This window comes from Coregonus lavaretus (assembly GCF_964263955.1).
Source record: "Coregonus lavaretus genome assembly, chromosome: 27".
NCBI classification, from domain to species: Eukaryota; Metazoa; Chordata; class Actinopteri; order Salmoniformes; family Salmonidae; genus Coregonus; species Coregonus lavaretus.
In genome coordinates, this window is record NC_140014.1 from 17,226,596 (window position 1) to 17,248,994 (window position 22,399).

Genomic DNA, 22,399 nt, shown 5'->3' on the forward strand with positions numbered 1-22,399 from the left:
GCTAAATGACTAAAATGTAAATGTAAAATATGTGTAAAGATATATATATATATATATATATATATGTGTAAAGATATATGTGTATATATATATATATATATGTATATGTGTGTGTGTGTGTGTGTATATATATATATATATATATATATATATATATATACACACACCAGTCAGAAGTTTTGACAGACCTACTCATTCCAGGGTTTTTCTTAATTTGTTACTATTTTCTACATTGTAGAATAATAGTGTAGACATCAAAACTATGAAATATCACATATGGAATCATGTAGTAACCAAAAATGTGTTTAACAAATCAAAGTATATTTGAGATTCTTCAAAGTAGCCACTCTTTGCCTTGATGACAGCTTTTCACACACTTGGCATTCTTTGCTTCAACAAAGTACTGAGTAAAGGGTCTGAATAATTATCTAAATGTGATATTTCAGTTTTTTTATTTTTAATACATGTTTTTGCTTTGTCATTATGGGGTATTGTATGATGATTGATCAGGGAGAAAAAACTATTTCATCCGTTTTAGATTAAGGCTGTAACGTAACAAAATGTTGAAAATGTCAAGGGGTCTGAATACTTTCCGAATACACTTATATGATAGATATTATTTTATTTTTATTCTAATCGATACTTGGAGTTAAAGAATCAATATAATAGCTTCCAAAATAATATTGCGATATGTAACTGTATAGATTTGTTCCCCTATCACTAATTAGATGTCTCATGCATTTCAAATCTCACTCATTTCAAATGATTGCATGACTTCAATAGGGCTGTGATGGTCAGGGAATTTTGAAGGACGGTTATTGGTCAGCCAAATGACCGTGGTCACAGTTAGGAGCGTTTGAATAGCAGTTTTATTTTTACTACGCACATTTTCTCATGCCCTTCGCTCCTGACTGCATGTAGGGGGGCATTGCCTAGGCAACCAGCCTGGTTTGCTACAACACCTTGCTTGTTTCAGCACGGCGCAACAAAGTTTCATCACGTTGTAACGAGTCCGTGCAACCGCGGAAACAGACTCAACCGCACGAATGCCCGGCCGTCCTGTCTTCAGTCGGCTGTTCGTTCCAAAAAAAAAGAATAATTCAATGGTTATGACAGTTATTTAAGATGGTAACTTTCACCCTTTCTCTCTCCTTCCCCTCGTAGGTCCCCTTCTTTGGGCCTCTGTTCAACGGCGCCATCGTCACAGGAACGCTGCTGCCCAGCCTGGTGCGTGCCACCTGCATCAACGCCAGCAGAGCTGTCAAGTCCCAGCTGACGCTCTACCAGAGCTTGTATCCTTTGTGTGAACTCTTTTTCTCTGTCTCCCCAACCCTTCTTACAGCCCTGTCTGCCTCCACAAGGTAAACAACTGACCACAGAGCTTCAGCAGGTAGGCCGTGCAAGTTTTTCCAGGGAAGGTTATTTTCTATGTATACTTTGTTTTTGCCTGGGCGGATTAACATGTGGCGCGTGTTGGGTGATCTGCATGGTTGAGTGCTGACACTGATCTTGATGCGCTGGCTGATTTGCAAACAGCGATTAACAACGCACCGGGTTGTGGTGTTGCGGTGTGTTGCTCAGAACGCAGTAACATGTGAGGACGCATGTGTCTGTCTGGGTCTGTAATGGGGATCTTGTGTAACCTCTGTGTCATCTTGTATCATGCACTGGGTTTAGACAACAGCAGCAGAGACATGACTGTCATTAACCCCTCCTCCCCTCCATCCCTGTAACAGCCTGCCTGTCGTTAAGGTCCTGATTTCCAGCTGTACATGACAGTTGGTTTAAGACGAGCGTAATCAGTGATGGAGATTAATTTGCATGTGAATAAGTTGAGGACTGAAAGAGGGGAGGGAGGTTTTTTTGGAGAGGCCCCCAGTGGGAGAAATCTGATCTCCCACAAAGCCTTGCTGCTCCGCCTTTCCCCGGACAGGGACAGGCTGTACAGAGTGGCCTCGCCGGGACCACAGTAGCTCTCTGCTGGTCGTCATGGTAACACCCAACCTCCAGCTTTTTAGGTTGGACCCAAGTTGTGCAGCCCTCTCAAATATTTTTGGGGGCATCGCGGTAAAGCTCATTGGTTTGTGTTTTGTAAGGAAAGTGGGCAAGGGGGATCGATAATGTCAGTAGCCTATAGTATGTTTTTAAGGTAATAATGTGCACTAAACTTTGGCTACAGGTGTATGTGGCTGTACATGCTGTATGTTTGATGGACAGTTGAAGTCGGAAGTTTACATACACCTTAGCCAAATACATTTAAACTCAGTTTTTCACAATTCCTGACATTTAATCCTAGGAAAAATGATCTGTCTTAGGTCAGTTAGGATCACCACTTTATTTTAAGAATGTGACATGTCAGAATAATAGTAGAGAGAATGATTTATTTCAGCTTTTATTTCTTTCATCACATTCCCAGTGGGTCAGAAGTTTACATACACTCAATTAGGTATTTGGTAGCGTTGCCTTTAAAATGTTTAAATTGGGTCAAACGTTTCGGGTAGCCTTCCACAAGCTTCCCACAATAAGTTGGGTGAATTTTGGCCCATTCCTCCTGACAGAGCTGGTTTAACTGAGTCAGGTTTGTAAGCTTCCTTGCTCGCACACGCTTTTTCAGTAATGCCCACAAATGTTCTATAGGATTGAGGTCAGGGCTTTGTGATGGCCACTCCAATACCTTGACTTTGTTGTCCTTAAGCCATTTTGCCACAACTTTGGAAGTATGCTTGGGGTCGTTGTCCATTTGGAAGACACATTTGCGACCAAGATTGAACTTCCTGACTGATGTCTTGAGATGTTGCTTTAATATTTACATTTACATTTTAGTCATTTAGCAGACGCTCTTATCCAGAGCGACTTACAGTTAGTGAGTGCATAAATTTTTTTTTCATACTGGTCCCCTGTGGGAAACGAACCCACAACCCTGCTGTTGCAAACACCATGCTCTACCAACTGAGCTACACGGAACTATATATCCACATAGTTTTCCTTCCTCATGATGCCATCTATTTTGTGAAGTGCACCAGACCCTCCTGCAGCAAGCACCCCCACAGCATGATGCTGCCACCCCCGTGCTTCACGGTTGGGATGGTGTTCTTCGGCTTGCAAGCAATCCCCTTTTTCCTCCAAACGTAACAATGGTCATTATGGCCAAACAGTTCTATTTTTGTTTCATCAGACCAGAGGACATTTCATCAAGAAGTACGATTTTTGTCCCCATGTGCAGTTGCAAACTGTAGTCTGGCTTTTTTATGGAGGTTTTGGAGCAGTGGCTTCTTCCTTGCTGAGCGGCCTTTCAGGTTATGTTGATATAGGACTCGTTTTACTGTGGATATAGATACTTTTGTATCTGTTTCCTCCAGCGTCTTCACAGGGTCCTTTGCTGTTGTTCTGGGATTGATTTGCTCTTTTCGCACCAAAGTACGTTCATCTCTAGGAGACAGAACGCGTCTCCTTCCTGAGCGGTATGATGGCTGCGTGGTCCCATGGTGTTTATACTTGTGTGCTATTGTTTGTACAGATGAACGTGGTACCTTCAGGCGTTTGGAAATTGCTCCCAAGGATGAACCAGACTTGTGGAGGTCTACGATTTTCATTTCTGAGGTCATGGCTGATTTTCTTTTGATTTTCCCATGATGTCAAGCAAAGAGGCTCTGAGTTTGAAGGTAGGCCTTGAAATACATCCACAGGTACACTTCCAATTAACTCAAATGATGTCAATTAGCCTATCAGAAGCTTCTAAAGCCATGACATCATTTTCTGGAATTTTGCTGTTTAAAGGCACAGTCAATTTAGTGTATGTAGACTTCTGACCCACTGGAATTGTGATACAGTGAATTATAAGTGAAATAATCTGTGTGTAAACAATTGTTGGAAAAATTACTTGTGTCATGCACAATGTAGATGTCCTAACAGACTTGCCAAAACTATAGTTTGTTAACAAGACATTTGTGGAGTGGTGGAAAAACAAGTTTTAATGACTTCAACCTAAATGTATGTAAACCTCCGACTTCAACTGTATGTGTACTTGCATTTGTATGTGCAATGCACACGGGTGTCCCCCCCCATCCCACCCACCCATCAGCGAGCCTCATATCAGCCCCTCTCAGGGTCCCTGCGGGCGTCAGTGAGACAGCAGAGAGACAGATGTCTGTAACCCAAAGCCAAGTGAATTACTCCAGTGTAAGATAGACTGAGCTGCCAGCGGGGCCTAGCTGCCACAGGCCTGCCTGCACTGGGAGCCAAGGGGGAAGGGAGCCAGCACTGGGCCGGCCCAGACCAGGCCTACCTGGCATTCCTTAGCAGGAAAAGAGCAGCACGACAGCCTGATCTATGAGATGAGATGAGCGCTGGCTGGGCTGGAGTGTTGGCAGTGTGAAGCAGCCAGCCAGGCTGAGGCCCCACATACTGCAGATCTGGATGATAAGCTGACAAATGGGTGCTCCCAGCCAATGGATGATGGCAATGCCAGCACTGGTGTCTTATGTGTGGGCCATTTTTCTGGATGGCTGGAGGATTACGTTTAAACAAAGAATGAGTCATGAGTCATGGAGGTGATGAGACTATTTTTTATCAAGAAAGGGTGCACACACAAACACACACAAACTATTTTGTAATTCAGAAAGATGGGTCAGGATTTAAGAAAACAAATCCTACCAGTAAATAAAGTTCAGACTATTTTTGGAAGAATGTTTTAAGATACAATTTAGAATGCTATTTGAGGTTTATTACCTCAACAAAGAGAAGGAGTACCAAAACTAATGATAAATCTAGACTTGACCCACAGGCATGAACCATTCCTCCCCCTGCGGATTGGTTGCTGTATTGTACCAGTTCTCCATGTAAGCTCCCTTCTGTTCCTCATCTCATCTGCCTCTCATCTTCTACAAAATGTAGTTATTTTATTTTGGGTTGGAACAATGACCTTGTCTCTTTTCAGAGCGGGCTGTTTTTGTAGCAGAGATTAAATCCCTATCCAGCGTTTCCCCTCACAATGCCCCAGCGCTCCCCAATCTGCTGTCTGTAGCCAGGCCGCTCTCCAAGGTAATTCGTTTAATGTTTCTACAAAGAAGAACCACATGACCTCAGTGCGTCCACATAAAGGCAGGCCTGGCGCTGTGGTGCTCTCCTCTATGGCGCTCTGTGGTGTCCTCTCTCCCGCTCCCTCCGCCACAGAACTGAAGAGGTCTCCAGCAGGCAGGCGCTCTGCTGCACCATCACTCCGGCTAATTGGATTTGATATTGAAATATGACCACCAGCCACATTGCCGGAGAACACACACACACCAATCCTCCCTTCCGCTACAATCCACTGTTTCCTTTTTGCCTCTACACCATGGTACATGGAGTAGTTTGTGTGTGAGTGATTGTTAGTGTGTAGGTGTATTTGTGACACATGGTCAGTGTTTAGATATCTAAATCTATGGGTTTAGGTGTGTCATTCCCCTCCTGGTCTGTACAGCATTCTGCTCTATTCAGTGACAACACAGTGATGTTATTTTGGAGCCCTCCCCACTGTTGGATGTGAAAGAGACAGTCCTGATGTGAAAGAGACAGTCCTGACCCCACAGACATTATATTACAAGGCCGTCAGAAATCACACAAACTGTGTCATCTATTATTCATCTGGCCCTATTGGAAGAGGCAGCTGCCTTGGCTGTGTGAATCCTAATAATCACCCTGTATGGACACTGAGCAGCGGGCTGGCTGGCTGCAGTCTACTCCATTGCCAGAGGGAATGCACACTCACTGTGTGTGGTGAGGACATGACATGAGGGAGGAGAATACTCTTGACTGACAACTTCCCACTATATAAGTAGCACTCTATATATCAAGAGAATTGGATATGTGAACTTCCCTGACAGCCAATGTGTCATTCATTCCCAACCATGTGGTCCTCTGTAGTTCAGTTGGTAGAGCGTGGCGCTTGCAACGTCAGGGTAGTGGGTCGCTTTGGATAAAAGTGTCTGCTAAATGGCATATTTATTATATAGATTATGATATGGCTGTAGCAGAGGTGTCTGAGTGGACTTCCTCTGCTTCCACATAGCCTGTTGGGTTTCTGACTGGAGACTTTATCCAGTCACTAAGTGTTATTCTCTCTCATAAACAAGCACTAGGGTTTGATGGGCCGTTCACTCCTAGTAAATGTGTGTGGTGTGGTGTTTAGGTGGCAGGAGCCTCTAATAGAATGAAACGCAGCTTCCCCGCTGGACAGAATCAATAGCTTTAGCGCGGTGGCCTTACTACCTTCCCCTAAGACACACACATACACAGAGAGATCCATCTCCAGGCAGCAATCAATAGCCAGAATCTGTTCCTGCACATGGCCTGTCATGTGAGCCAGGCTTTTAGGTGGCATTGTGGGGAACATGCAGTGTAGAAGCAGGGAGAGGGAGAGGTTTCATCTTCTCAGTGAAACACACAGAGCCCAGTTTAACCTAGGGCTGCTACCAACCTCAGAGCCCTGCCTCAAATAGCCAACCATCTACCAGCTCTGTAGCTCAGCCTTTACACACTCATGAACACTTAATATATGTGGGACTCTTGCGATTTGATATTGGCCTACTGCTTTGTGTAGTGAATTTGTCTAGTGTTTTTCTTGTCCCCGGTGGCCATGCATGTTTAATTAGGGTTGTGGTAGTATTGAGTGTTGTATTCTCTCTACCTTCTGAATAAGGCTTTGTTTCTCTCTCTCATTGTCCCTACATGGATAACAATGTGTTCTTTAGTACAAGAAGATTCTTTACCTAGTCAAGAGGAAAGCATATTTTTGAGTCTTTGAAAGGAGGTTATGAATGGGAGATGCCATGTTAGTGTACTGTAGCTGAACATGTATTATTTAACATTGCTGATAGGATGTTATTTGCCAGCTAGTGTGCCATAACACTCACCAGTCTCCTGCAGCCCATGAACTGAGTGCTTGGCTTGGCACAGTGAGAAGGGTGAGCTGAGCCAACTTCCCTCTTTCATAAGTCTCTTGTGAGAAGTGATGTGTACAGCCCTAACTATCCTCTTTGTAAATTTACATTTACATTTTAGTCATTTAGCAGACACTCTTATCCAGAGCGACTTACAGTTAGTGAGTGCATACATTATTTGTTACATTTTTCATACTGGGCCCCCGTGGGAATCGAACCCACAACCCTGGCGTTGCAAACGCCATGCTGTACCAACTGAGCTACATCCCTGCCGGCCATTCCTTACCCTGGACGACGCTTGGCCAATTGTGCGCCGCCCCATGGATTCGAACCAGGATCTCTAGTGGCACAGCTAGCACTGTGATGCAGTGCCTTAGACCACTGCGCCACTCGGGAGTTTGTCTTTGAATTAGAGGCTCTGTGACATTGTGTGGAAGAGCAACCTGCTTCCATTAGGTTAGGGTCTTGTTCTGTGTCCAGTCCAGCTCTGTCACAGTCCTGTCCAGCTCTTGTCACAGTCCAGCTCTAAGCTCTGTCACAGTCCAGCTCTCAGGGACGTCCATTCCCAATGACCACCCTGACCCATCAGGACCTCAGAAGTCTGTGGCAGGGTGGATTGCTAGACAGGGTGTAGGTGGGTGGGGTTGTCAGAGGCAGTTGGGTTGGAGACTGTTGTTGGGTGAAGCAGAGCTTGGGTGGAGTTAGGGTTTGAGTTTGGTGGGGGCCGGGGAGTGGATGAAAGGGGGGCTATGGTTGGGGTTTATGACATTTTGGGAAGGAGGGAGTTTCCTCTACTGAATGTTTTAACCTAATCCCATTATCAGTGTAGCGCACTGCCTTCCCCTCAACCCCTCCACTCCTCCGCCCTCAACCCGCCCCCACACCTCTTCAGCTGACCAGCTGTTCCTGGGGCTCACGACAATGTCTGATGTGTTCACATCACTGAGTCCCCCCACTCAACCCACACACCACCACCACTCCATGGCCGCTCCACTCGGAGCAGCAGACAGCTCTGCCGCTGGGGCCTAGAAGGGCCTGAGGGGGGACAAGGGGAAAAGGAGGGGGACACGCGAAGGCCTGTCAAACCCAGCCTTGACTCAGGAGGCAGCCTGGCCGGATGGCATATGGCGTCTAGCTTCATACAACATGCAAAAGTATTCCCCCCCACCCCCCTGCTGCTAATGCAGAATGACTCACAGCATTATATTTGTTTCCCTCCCTCCTCCCCACCCTGCCTCTAACAAAAGGCGTCCCCCACACACCCTCACAGTGAAAGCCCTGGGGGCCGGTGGCTGAGCAGAGCAGGGCCACTCTTAAACACAGGTAGAGCAGGCATGGAAACAGACGGCTGATGGCCGGGGCTGAGGGGCTTGATGACAGCACAGGGCCCTGAAAGACCATAAAGACACTGTGTTTGTGATAGCCGCTGTTTGTCCACTGATCCTGGGGATGAGAGGAACACTGAGAGAGATGATGAGGAGTTACTGGGGTTTTGTCAGAAGCATTGAAGTGATATTTCTTTGTTGTGTTTTATTTTTTTTATTTTTGTTGTGGTATGGCTAGGTTTTACTAAGGTTGTTAAACTGTCAATAGTCTCCAAATGGGAGAAGGTATCCTATGATTTTATCTGATCGTTGTCCACGCTTTACTTAATTGTGTGCCATTCAACATTGTGACTGTGTTACTCAAGGTAATATTAAATGGGTATTTTGAAAGTTGTTAGTTTAAAAAAGATTTGCCATCCACAGTTGCAGAACAGACCAGTTTCTGTTTTCAATACATGTGCCACCCCATCACTAAATATTTCAAATCCTGGGATTGTACACACATTACAGCACAGTATGTTACTGAAAGAATGTCATGCTCCGTGTATCTGTAAACTTGAACGCCCCTCCCCTTCCTGCTCCGTCTGTTATGCATTCATGCCTGACATCTGTCTGTTTGTAAGAGTGCAGTCAAAGGCTGAGAGGTTGCCAGGTCTGCGTGGGATCCCCCTCTCTCTCCCACCATCCAGCCAGCCAGCTAGCCAGCCCCGGTAGGGAGGTGTCGGGTAGCGTTACTGGGATCAGACTGGCTGTGTCATTATGAACCTGTCAGGGGTGAAGCCACATAGGTGTTTGGTAGCCACTAGACACCCCTAGTTCTAATAACTGTGAAAGCTGTCTCTATCACCAGTCATCAAACCCTTGGCCATTCTTCCATGGCTTGTTGTTATGGAGATTATTTTTATTTGTGGAGGAAAAACATACTTTGAAGGAATCCCTGGTTGAAAAGTATTTCTCTGAGAAGATTGGTGTTGATGGATTCTTCATGCTACGTGTTTTGACTTTGTAAGCAGTCATAACTGTGGACAGCAGTGGTACTACTCTGTGCACTGTACGTGCATTCCACTGTTTTACTCTGTGAATTGTCAAGCCCCAGTGTTAGGGTGCATCAATACTTTTTGTCCTTGTATATGGAAGACCGTCCGTTCTGCCTATCACAGACTCCCTAACTGACTCCAGTGCCGGTACCGCAGTACATTTCATTTAAGAAGACGTGTTAATAGGCATTGATGTGTGTGTGGTTCTACGGTGGGTGTAAAACCTGTCTGTCTGCTTTAAGTGATTAGCATCCAACTAGCCATTCCATCTGTTCCCCTAGCCCTGTTTAATTAATGAACTTTCTTTCTCCTCCCAGCCAGCCAAACACCACTAAAGGAAAGCTGTTAGCCCTCTCAGGTTATCCAAATGGATGCTTGTTCTTGTTTCCCCTACAATGGCTGCATTGTCAATGATTAGTTCGGTTTTGTTTCCCCTCTTTTGTCTCTGGGTTCTTGAGGGAGGGTTAATGAGCTTCCCTGGGAAGCCTCCGCACTTTGAATTTATAAATAAATGGGAATCATTTTAGTTGTTTTGGTTTTTTGGCAGAAAAACTAAACCGTGCAGGTGTGCACCTCCGTGTGTGGCATATGTGTGTCTGTGTGGGTATTTATGAATAGGATGGGGAAGGCCTTGACGATGGAAGGGTCCTGGGAGTTTTCTGGTGTTGCTAGTCCATTATTCCTCATCAGAAGCAGAGGTCCTGGAGCACTCAAACACTGGGCTCGCTTCCCCTCCCTTCCCCAGTCTCCCTTCTCCTTAGGCCTGACATCTTGTAGAAGATGGAGGAAAGAATATATGTAAAAACCCCTCTCTCCTTCTCTTCCTCGTCGTCTCTCTCCGCTCTCCTTCTATCTCTCTCGTTCCAACGAGGCACTGGACAGCCTTTGTCCACATAAAGCTGGGTTCTTTGTGTGCGCGGCCCTTTTTTATCCTCTTGCTAATCGCCGTGGTCGTGTGCCCGTGTTTTAGCCCATATTTCACGCTCCGCTCTCCTTTGTCTGACGCCTGCCCTGATAAGGATCCCAGTTCTAGGGCCGCTCTGATATTGAAATCCTCCAGCGTCGCGGAGAGAGCCTTCAATCATCCATTGTCTGCGCTCCAGTGATTACCATTCAATCTCTGTGTCCCTCGTCATCACCGGCCGGAGCACTGAGACTGTCCCCTGAAAAGACCAGGACTCTCTCTCCTCGCTCTCTCTCTTCTGTCACATTCAAGCATATCCACAGATATTTCTGTCATTGTCTCGAGACGTCCCGTGTTCAATGCTACCGGGAAATGTCAGCAAAATGTCACTCATCACATACCCCAGGATTCTCTCAGTCTCTGTGATGTGGCCCTGGGTTAGGGACTTCTTTTGTCAAGAAACCTTTGACCTTGCTCTGTTTTGTCCTAAAATTGGCATTAGGCTAGCTTTTCAATTTTATCATCATGAGACTAGAACCACTGTTTGGCTGAAGATTTTCTTCACATTGCTTTTAATTTCACAGCCTTAATTGGTTATTTTATAGAGGAATTAGTTGATTATGTATAAGTTGTCTCTTTAAACAGTTCAAGGCAGCACCTATTCCTCTCCTGGCCCATCTCCATTGTTTCCCCGTGGAGGATGTCCTTGTCCTGAGCATTTGCATTTTTGCATTAAGTGGAATTTTCCACATAGAGAGACAAGCAAAACATTAAAGTGTGTATAGTGCATTTTCCGCCCCTTTTTCCAGAAAGCGCCCTTTGATGTGGTAATTCAGAGAGTATGTGTACGTTGTCAAGTGGCAGCCATTGATTTGGCCACAGAGCAACATACTGTACAGTAGGCATTTCTGTGATTGGCATTGTCATTTGGTGGCCTGCATGTATTTGCTGTGCTGCTGTTGTTGCTCTGGACAAAGAGTAGGCTTGGTTGATTATCTGGTAATCAGCTCTAGATTTATAACCCTCTTAGTAGTCTCTTTCTAAACCTTTTTAGACTTAGACTTTTGACTCACTGTCGTTGTAGATGTTCCTCGCTAGGTTTTTCCATTTGAAATGTTGACAGAAAACCTTGTTTACCAGACCTGCACTCCTCCAAAAGGTTTTGTCAGGAAAACAAAGGCCCTGAGCCATTAGTTATGTATAGCCACTAATTACTATTGATGAGATTCTAGCAGTTTGGGCTACAAATCTATATGTATTGTCATTGTAATGAGTGTTATTTACTCTCAGATCTCCAGGCCAGGGGGATATAGATGGAATGGCCTTTGTGGAGGCAGATATGGCCCTGGCTGCTATAGTCTACACCCACTTGTTTTGTATCTGCCGACTTTGACCAAATCCCGTTTCCCTCCCCCTACTTTGTCGCGGCCATCTGCAGAGATGTATAGCACTTCCCAGCTCTTCCATCTGTTTTTGTGCATCCATGAAAAGGCCCATTATAATCCCTCGCTGTATGTGGACGCACCGCGAGTTTCTAAACAGGATGGGCCACCGCGAAACATCAGCCAGGAATCCTAGAGGCCTCAGTCCATCGGTTAATTATTTGAGCTCCCTCTTAGAGATCTTCATTTTAACGGGTTTTCTAAACAACATTGTCTCCGTACATCCCCATAAACAGACAGCCAGTCTGAAATGGGGCTGAGGCTGCTGAATGGGCTCCATGCAGCCACGCTAGGCTAAGACAGGCTCCTGATTAACTCTTGAGTGACTAGCTAATGTCATTGAAGTAGGACCACCTGGCGATGAGACTGTACAGTCAGCTGCCAGTGGAGGGCCAGAATGGGTAGGACCAGGTGTTAGGCCTCCTAATTGTTGCCATGTAATAGCCCGCTTGACTGCACAGTGTGGCCCCAGGGCTAGGATTAGAAAAGGCTGCTGCCAACACAGAAGACATCAGTTGTCTTTCTGCCCAGTTTTTTCATACCTCTTTCTTACCATCCCACCCCCACTAATCATTCCAGGTAGTAGGGAGGCTCCCCATCCTTCCCCCACCTCATTGACTCCAGGCCTACTCCACAACCGGCTGTGCTTTCAGGCCTGAGGAGGGGCGGTGGTGGGTTTGAGGAAGGCTGGAGAGAAAGACAATGAAAGAAAAGAGGGGGAAGAAAGAAAAAGAAGAAAGGGGCGTCAGACAGAGCTGGGAGTTTTCCTGGCCAGGAGGTGGTAATCCCAGGTGAACAGCCGTGTCCGTACGGGAGCTTTGGGAACTCCATCTGCGCCTCCTAACCCTTCACACTGTAGAATAGAGGAGGGCCCCTTCGTTCTGCCATTCCCTATGCACCTCCCACGTGTGTCACATACATTTATCATACTCTTCCTGTCCTCCAAACTGACGCCCGCTCATAGCAGTATTATTACCCTAATCTTCAAGGAGAACAACGTGGAAATGATCCTGAGAGGAAAAATTGGCCAGCGATACGGTCTGCTACTGGTTGTCATTTTTTGATAAGAGCCCCAACCTCATTATGATTATAATTGCATTGATTGAAATATGGCTGTAATGCAGAGATGAGGGCAAATGAATTCACTTTTGTCCCTGTAACTAACCTTGGCTCTCCAACATATTCATAACGGAATGATAACTGTGATCATCTGTAACCCTGTGCTAATCATTAGCATTCCCGTTAAATGCCTGCCGTTTTGCATAAGGTTAGAGAGCTCTATTTACCCACTGAACCTTTCACTGCGAGGCTAATGTAGGGGCGGGAGAATGCACTCTGGAGGATGAATCCAAACACGGATCGGAAGCAGACGCCGACTCCACATGTTAACGCATAGCAATCATTTCCCCGCACATTAAAATTTCAGAGTCCTCATCCGTGTGGTAAATATTTCATTAGCTTTCTGTGGAACACTGTGTTATCGTTGGGTTAAACCAAAACCCTTTGGCATAACACAGTGTTGTATGTGGCCCCGCAGGCTATTAGGACATTAGAATCTCTATGGAGTGGGACTAATGTGTCAAACGGGCTAAAGACTGTCTTTCTCTGCTCTGTTGTTGGTTTGGGATTGAAGCAGGATACAGGTGGTACGACTCACATGTTGAATATATGTCTGAAAATAGCCATTTTGGTCCACGGTTTCAAATTGTATGTGCATATCATGGACACGCATTGTTCAAAGTCATGTCCATCCACCCTCACACTGCACATACATATTCACCTCCCCTGCTCTGTTGAGGACCACCATTATTCCAGCCAAACAAAGTGCTCAGGCCACAGAAGCTTTCATCCAAACCTGATTACCTCAGCTCAGATTGGACCACCAAGGACATCTTCAAAGGTTTCTCTGACCACCCACTTCTAGTCTCGATCTCCTTGAGCATGTCAGTCAGGCAGTCTTTTATAGCTCATCTTATTAGAACTTTCTGTTAATGTGATAGAGCCCTGTGACTGGCTGCTTTTAATCTCTCTGGGTTTGATTAATCATGTCTCCATTGTGCTCCACATCTAAGGCTGATACGTTAGTGGCTCTGATCAATAGACGGCCCTTTGAAAAGGAGATTTGTTACACATCGGAATACTCATCTGAATACACAACCAGCCTGCCCTTTGATGGCAAACAGTCATGTTGGATTAACCAATTGTCAATGTCATAATTTATTACATTATCAGAAAAATTATAATTGTTATCAATTTATTTATAAACTACTTAGTTACCCATAAAGTATGCCTTAATGTAAAGTGTTACCATCTCAACACTAAGAAGTAGTCTCTATGTCCCACCATCCCCAGTTGACCCATCACGATGACATAGTTTTTAGCCCAGTCGATCCATAACTCTGGTTTAGATTGCGTTCATTTGATTTGCTATGAAGTGCTAATCGATTTTTATTGTGCCTCAGGGAATTGTAAGCTGGCGGCGACATGGCATGCTTGAGAAAATGGGCGACTTCTTCACTGTGGTCCAGTCATAAATAAGGGTCAATGCCAGCTAGCAGACACAGCCCTCTGTCTGGATTGGTGCTACTGTAGCAGTGATGTCACGGGTTAGTAGTGATGTCACGGCCATAACTCCTCGTGCCCATGTCTCGCTCTCAGATGGACGGTGGTAAGGTGTGGAGGTTGGCTTGAGAGGCTGACGCCGAGGGAGACTCATCCCCCTGAAGGTGTCGTTAACCTGGCCTTAATGCCAGTGTAATCCCCTGGGCCTCTGGGGCTCTGGTCCTAATTAGGCCCCTTGTTAAAGCTCCTGTAACCTGCCATTACATTACAGACTGCAGTACAGCTAATTTGCATCTTAGCCAGGTCGTTTTTGGAAATGAGAACAGCTTCTCAATTCACATCCCATGTGACAGTATAGATATCTATTTTTCTATCTTTCTCTCTCAACCACCCCTTTCTGATTCTCACAGGAACAATCTGTCTGAGACACCAGGGTTTGGATATCTTCCTATGCATTATGGGTACTTTGAGTACTTACCATACTGAGTAGTTTCTGGAATACGCTCTCTCACGCTCTTTATCCCCTCTTTGTTTATTTTGACAGTATTCCTCTTTCTGCCTCTCTACCTGAAACCAAATTGTTCTCTGAAGCCTCTCTCTCTCAATTCAAAGGGCTTTATTGGCATGGGAAACATATGTTTACATTGCCAAAGCAAGTGAAATAGATAATAAACAATCAAAATAAACAGTAAACATTACACTCACAAAAGTGAGATTTTTTTTTTTCCAGAAAAACGCATGTCAAAAATGTTATAAATTGATTTGCATTTTAATGAGGGAAATAAGTATTTGACCCCCTCTCAATCAGAAAGATTTCTGGCTCCCAGGTGTCTTTTATACAGGTAACGAGCTGAGATTAGGAGCACACTCTTAAAGGGAGTGCTCCTAATCTCAGCTTGTTACCTGTATAAAAGACACCTGTCCACAGAAGCAATCAATCAGATTCCAAACTCTCCACCATGGCCAACACCAAAGAGCTCTCCAAGGATGTCAGGGACAAAATTGTAGACCTACACAAGGCTAGAATGGGCTACAAGACCATCGCCAAGCAGCTTGGTGAGAAGGTGACAACAGTTGGTGCGATTATTCGCATATGGAAGAAACACAAAAGAACTGTCAATCTCCCTCGGCCTGGGGCTCCATGCAAGATCTCACCTCGTGGAGTTGCAATGATCATGAGAACGGTGAGGAATCAGCCCAGAACTACACGGGAGGATCTTGTCAATGATCTCAAGGCAGCTGGGACCATAGTCCCCAAGAAAACAATTGGTAACACACTACGCCGTGAAGGACTGAAATCCTGCAGCGCCCGCAATGTCCCCCTGCTCAAGAAAGCACATATACAGGCCCGTCTGAAGTTTGCCAATGAACATCTGAATGATTCAGAGGAGAACTGGGTGAAAGTGTTGTGGTCAGATGAGACCAAAATCGAGCTCTTTGCCATCAACTCAACTCGCCGTGTTTGGAGGAGGAAGAATGCTGCCTATGACCCCAAGAACACCATCCCCACCGTCAAACATGGAGGTGGAAACATTATGCTTTGGGGGTGTTTTTCTGCTAAGGGGACAGGACAACTTCACCGCATCAAAGGGACGATGGACGGGGCCATGTACCGTCAAATCTTGGGTGAGAACCTCCTTCCCTCAGCCAAGGCATTTAAAATGGGTCGTGGATGGATATTCCAGCATGACAATGACCCAAAACACACGGCCAAGGCAACAAAGCAGTAGCTCAAGAAGAAGCACATTAAGGTCCTGGAGTGGCCTAGCCAGTCTCCAGACCTTAATCCCATAGAAAATCTGTGGAGGGAGCTGAAGGTTCGAGTTGCCAAACGTCAGCCTCAAAACTTTAATGACTTGGAGAAGATCTGCAAAGAGGAGTGGGACAAAATCCCTCCTGAGATGTGTGCAAACCTGGTGGCAAACTACAAGAAACGTCTGACCTCTGTGATTGCCAACAAGGGTTTTGCCACCAAGTACTAAGTCATGTTTTGCAGAGGGGTCAAATATTATTTCCCTCATTTAAAATGCAAATCAATTTATAACATTTTTGACATCCATCTTTCTGAATTTTGTTGTTGTTATTCTGTCTCTCACTGTTCAAATAAACCTACCATTAAAATTATAGACTGATCATGTCTTTGTCAGTGGGCAAACGTACAAAATCAGCAGGGGATCAAATACTTTTTTCCCTCACTGTATTCTGCCACTGTGTACTCTCTGTTTAGGGCCAAATAGCATTCCATTTTGCTCTGCTTTACTTTTCGTCAGCCATCAAGATGAGTAGGCCTAACGAACAGTATAGTACAAAGGTCAACCTATTCTATTCTGTGCAATAAATAAATATTCAAAAAATAGTCTGGGACAGTTGTGGGATGCGATAGATCCCAAATTAATACAACCACTAGCATCAAAAACCTTTTTTACGCAATGTGGCTGACTCAACAGATCAGAACGTTTAGCTTAAAATGTTGATAAACTGTTAGGCTATTTCTTCACAATAATAGGCACAGCAATGCGCACATGGTAGTAGGCTATAAGCGCGAATGTTCCATTAACGGAAAACACTATTATCAAAAGTGAACGCAAATGCAATTATGCATGTAATGCTTTTATTATAAAGGTGCATTTTTATGGTGAAAATAATCTTCCCCAAACTTGAAACTCACGTGCTGCTTATGTACAGTGAGGGAAAAAAGTATTTGATCCCCTGCTGATTTTGTACATTTGCCCACTGACAAAGAAATGATCAGTCTATAATTTTAATGGTAGGTTTATTTGACCCCCTCTCAATCAGAAAGATTTCTGGCTCCCAGGTGTCTTTTATACAGGTAACGAGCTGAGATTAGAAGCACACTCTTAAAGTGAGTGCTCCTAATCTCAGTTTGTTACCTGTATAAAAGACACCTGTCCACAGAAGCAATAAATCAATCAGATTCCAAACTCTCCACCATGGCCAAGACCAAAGAGCTCTCCAAGGATGTCAGGGGCAAGATTGTAGACCTACACAAGGCTGGAATGGGCTACAAGACCATCGCCAAGCAGCTTGGTGAGAAGATGACAACAGTTGGTGCGATTATTCGCATATGGAAGAAACACAAAATACCTGTCAATCTCCCTCGGCCTGGGGCTCCATGCAAGATCTCACCTCGTGGAGTTGCAATGATCATTAGAACGGTGAGGAATCAGCCCAGAACTACACGGAAGGGTCTTGTCAATGATCTCAATGCAGCTGAGGCCATAGTCACCAAGTAAACAATTGGTAACACACTACGCCGTGAAGGACTGATATCCTGCAGCGCCCGCAAGGTCCTCCTGCTCAAGAAAGCACATATACATGCCCGTCTGAAGTTTGCCAATGAACATCTGAATGATTCAGAGGAGAACTGGGTGAAAGTGTTGTGGTCAGATGAGACCAAAATGGAGCTCTTTGGCATCATCTCAACTCTCCGTGTTTGGAGGAGGCGGAATGCTGCCTATGACCCCAAGAACACCACCCCCACCGTCAAACATGGAGGTGGAAACATTATGCTTTGGGGGTGTTTTTTTGCTAAGTGGACAGGACAACTTCACCGCATCAAAGGGACGATGGACGGGGCCATGTACCGTCAAATCTTGGGTGAGAACCTCCTTCCCTCAGCCAGGGCATTGAAAATGAATGACAATGACCCAAAACACACGGCCAAGGCAACAAAGGAGTGGCTCAAGAAGAAGCACATTAAGGTCCTGGAGTGGCCTAGCCAGTCTCCAGACCTTAATCCCATAGAAAATCTGTGCAAACCTGGTGGCCAACTACAAGAAACGTCTGACCTCTGTGATTGCCAACAAGGGTTTTGCCACCAAGTACAAAGTCATGTTTTGCAGAGGGGTCAAATACTTATTTCCCTCATTAAACTGCAAATCAATTGATAACATTTTTTACATGCGTTTTTCTGGATTTGTTTGTTGTTATTCTGTCTCTCACTGTTCAAATAAAGCTACCATTAAAATTATAGACTGATCATTTCTTTGTCAGTGGGCAAACGTACAAAATCAGCAGGGGATCAAATACTTTTTTTCCTCACTGTATGCCAGTTAGGCTCTACACCCCTTGTAAAGTGTATTAATGTGCTTAATTTTAAGAAGTTATTTGGGCGCTCTAGTTGTGATACAAACCTTATTAAAACATATAGGCCTATGGGCTCTTTTCTGGATTTGGATAATTCATGGATATCGGCCTAATTCTGCTCTGGATGCATTATTTGGTGTTTTACGTTGTACACGAATGATGTTTTTGCAGAATTCTGCATGCAGAGTCTGTTTTGTGTTTGTCCCATTTTGTGAATTCTTGGTTGGTGAGCGGACCCCAGACCTCACAACCAAAAAGGGCAATGGGTTCTATAACTGATTCAAGTCTTTTTAGCCAGATCCTAATTGGATGTTGAATTTTATGTTCCTTTTGATGGCGTAGAAGGCCCTTCTTGCCTTGTCTCTCAGATCATTACCTGTGGTTCTGATGTTTAGGCCAAGGTAGGTATAGTTTTTTGTGTGCTCTAGGGTAACGGTGTCTAGATGGAATTTGTATTTGTGGTCCTGGCAACTGGATTTTTGTTGGAACACCATTATTTTTGTCTTACTGAGATTTATTGTCAGGGCTTCGGCTGACAGAATCTGTGCAGAAGATCTAGGTGCTGCTGTAGGCCCTCCTTGGTTGGGGACAGAAGCACCAGATCATCAGTAGACAGTAGACTTCAGATTCATTGATATATAGATTGAAGAGGATGGGTGGTCTGTATATTTTATAATATCATTTAGGAAGCGATCAACACCACAGGCCTTTTTGGGTTGGAGGGTTTGTAGTTTGTCCTGTAGTTCATTCAATGTAATTGGAGAATCCAGTGGGTTCTGTTAGTCTATTAATAGCTGATTCTAAGATTTGTAATTTATCATGTATATGTTTTTGCTTTTGTTCTTTGTTATCGAGCCAAAAAGATTAGAGAAGTGGTGTATCCATACATCTCCGTTTTGGATAGATAACTCTTCATGTTGTTGTTTGTTTAGTGTGTTCCAATTTTCCCCGAAATGGTTAGATTCTATAGATTCTTCAATTACATTGAGCTGATTTCTGACGTGCTGTTCCTTCTTCCGTAGTGTATTTCTGTATTGTTTTAGTGATTCACCATAGTGACAGCGTAGACTCAGGTTTTCTGGGTCTATGTTTTTGGTTGGATAGGTTTCTCAATTTCTTTCTTAGGTTTTTGCATTTTTCAACAAACCATATGTCATTATTTAAAATTTTCTTAGGTTGTCTGCTTGAATTTTTTAGATTTGATAAGGTCAAATATACAGTTTAGGCTTTCTACTACCAAGTTTACACCTTCACTATTAAAGTGAAATGTTTTGTCCAGGAAGTTGTCTAAAAGGGATTGAATTTGTTGTTGCCTAATAGGTTTCTACACTACTTTCCTTCCACCTATAGCATTTCTTAATATTGTGCAGTTCCTTTGGCTTTGATGCCTCATGAGTATTGCTCTGTTCAAGTAGACTGTGATTTTACTATGATCTGATAGGGGTATCAGTGGGCTGACTGAACGCTCTGACAGACTCTGGGTTGAGGAAGGTGATAAAGTAATCTACAGTACTACTGCCAAGGGATGAGCTGTAGGTGTACCTACCATAGAAGTCTCCTCGAAGCCTACCATTGACTATGTACAGACCCAGCGTGCGACAGAGTGCTCTCTCTGTCAATTCAAAGGGCTTTATTGGCATGGGAAACATATATGTTTACATTGCCAAAGCAAATGGAATAGACAATAAACAAAAGGTAAATAACCAAGGGAAACATTAGTAAACATTACACTCACAAAAGTTTTAAACGAATATAGACATTTCAAATGTCTCTCTCTCTTTGTCCCTCTTCCCCATAATCACCTCACACATCTGGGGCTTTCCACTGGGACGAGCTTCACACCTTGGCGCGCTCTGTGACAACCGGTACCGCTGGCCTGCCTGGCACTCACCGCCCAGCCCCTGTCCAATCAACACCTGCACTCTCTCTTTCTCACTCCCTCTCCTTCTCTCCCTCCCTCTCTCTACTACACTCTCTGCCTGTGTAATGGCTCCTTTCCTCCTCTCCACACCATTTATTTTTAGGAGATGACACCTTGAGACTTTATTAATATGAATTTCTTCATGCAATGTCATACAAACCTGCCTGGACCAAATTAATGAGATATGTACATAATTTATATTGATTGATAGATGGTGTGTGTGTGGGGGGGGGGGGTGTATTTAATTCAGGAGGAAGGAGTCGTGTGTGTGTGTGGTATTCCTGTTCATGCGCCACTAACATCCCTGAAGTATCAGGCCTTTTCCCCTCTTAACGGGCCAATTATGTTACTGCTGCTAGTCAATGCGGTGGCCACCCCCACACTCCTACCCTCTCCTCTCCTCTCCTCAGGAAGGTCAAGCTGATTGGCAGAGATTAATGGGCAGATCTGGGCGAGAGAGGTGAGAGTGGGGGTCAAGCACCCACAGGCACTCTACCACCTCTCCACCTCGTCTCCAGACTGCTAGAGGCCATTTAGCAAGAGGACTTTTATACCAACAGGATTAACCTTGGCTCTTCATCCTCAGCAGTTACTTACTCTCTAGTGTTGTAGGAGAGACAGAATTCTCTGTGCTATTGTGTAATTACCTTGTTAGTACAGTGTAATACATGAGGTAATGCAAATAAAAGATGGTGAAAGGTCAGTTGAAAAGGATAGTGAAAAGGTACCAAACTACTGGCTACTGACTGCTTAATTAGAGGCTAGTTGAGTGTCTCTTGGGCCAATCCTTCACATGTATCATAGCAGCTCAGAGCTGAGTGTGCTGTGCATACCACTCAGAGCAAAGACAGCCTCTCCTCCCCATAGAGAGAGGCCAGAGCCACCAAGATCCTTGACCTCCCCTCAGGCTCCTGCCCTGGAGCCCTATAGTCTAATGTTTCTAACCTGTCAGTCAGGTTGAGGGGACTCTGGCCACTGCTTATGCTCCCCACTGCAGGCTCTCAGTGGAGCTAATTGACCTGTTTGGCTCCTGTCTAGCCTGTGAGAGGGAGACCTCAGGATAGGGTTTTGAAGCCCTCTCCTCTGGACTCTAATCCGGTGGTGTGGAGACCCCTGTTGTGAGGCCCTCTCAACAGATTAACCTCTTGGTGTGTCCTGAACTCTCACACTGCCAGCTCCCATCCCACAGCCTAAAATGATGGTTTCCATTTGCTTTGTACAATTCTCAGAGGATGAGAGGACTGCGTTCCAGTCCGCTGGAAGTTCCAGTTGACAGAAAAGGAAATACTTGTTTTCACTCTGCTCTCCGTTAGATTAACTCTGTCTTTGTGTTGTTCTGGTGGACTAATAATCCTAGTCCTTTGGCTAGTATGAATGATAATCCCAGATGGATGCGTATGTGCCTCCCTACTCTGTGTGTGGAGCAGTATGTGTGAGTGATGTTGTGCAAAATAGAGGTCAGCGCTGGACTGATTTCTTCATCCCGCTCCCGCTGGCTTTCTGTCCAACTCCCACATGCTACCGCAAGAACTGGTCCCGAACCCAACCGCAGTCCCACAATGTTATTTTAGGTGTATGTGATGCAGCTCACTCGCCAGCCATGGTCCCAGCAGTTGTGTGCCCTATAGACAATATCAAAATGCGCAAACATAACCTAAGAAGTAGCCTAGGTTAAATTACCAGAGATTGTCACGTGGGCCATTATACACTGCATGACCAAAAGTATGTGGACACCTGCTCGTCGAACATTTCATTCCAAAATCATGAGCATTAATATGGAGTTTGTCCCCCCTTTGCTGCTATAACAGCCTCCACTCTTCTGGGATGGCTTTCCACTGGATGTTGGAACATTGCTGCAGGGATTTGCTTCCATTCAGCCACAAGAGCATTAGCGAAGTCGGGTATGAATGTTGCGCGACTAGGCCTGGCTCGCAGTCAGCGTTCCAATTCATCCCAAAGGTGTTAGATGGGGTTGACGTCAGGGCTCTGTGCAGGCCAGTCAAGTTCTTCCGCACCAATCTTGACAAACCATTTCTGTATGGACCTCACTTTGTGCACATGGGCAATGTCATGCTGAAACAGGAGGGGGCCTCCCCAAAGGGCCTCCCCAAACTGTTGCCACAAATTTGGAAGCACAGAATTGTCTAGAATGTCATTGTATGCTGTAGCGTTAAGATTTCCCTT

At 44.9% G+C, this 22,399-nt stretch overlaps 1 protein-coding gene across 3 annotated transcripts in view; it reads left to right on the plus strand.

Moving 5' to 3' along the window:
* Positions 1-22,399, plus strand: part of LOC311102825 (ral GTPase-activating protein subunit alpha-2-like) — a 135,119-nt gene that overhangs the window by 97,359 nt on the left and 15,361 nt on the right. For all 3 annotated transcript variants that reach the window (XM_084144253.1, XM_084144254.1, XM_084144255.1), the window contains exon 37: positions 1,165-1,292. In XM_084144253.1, the coding sequence (XP_084000379.1) occupies positions 1,165-1,292 (128 nt within the window). The remainder of the gene's footprint in view (positions 1-1,164; positions 1,293-22,399) is intronic.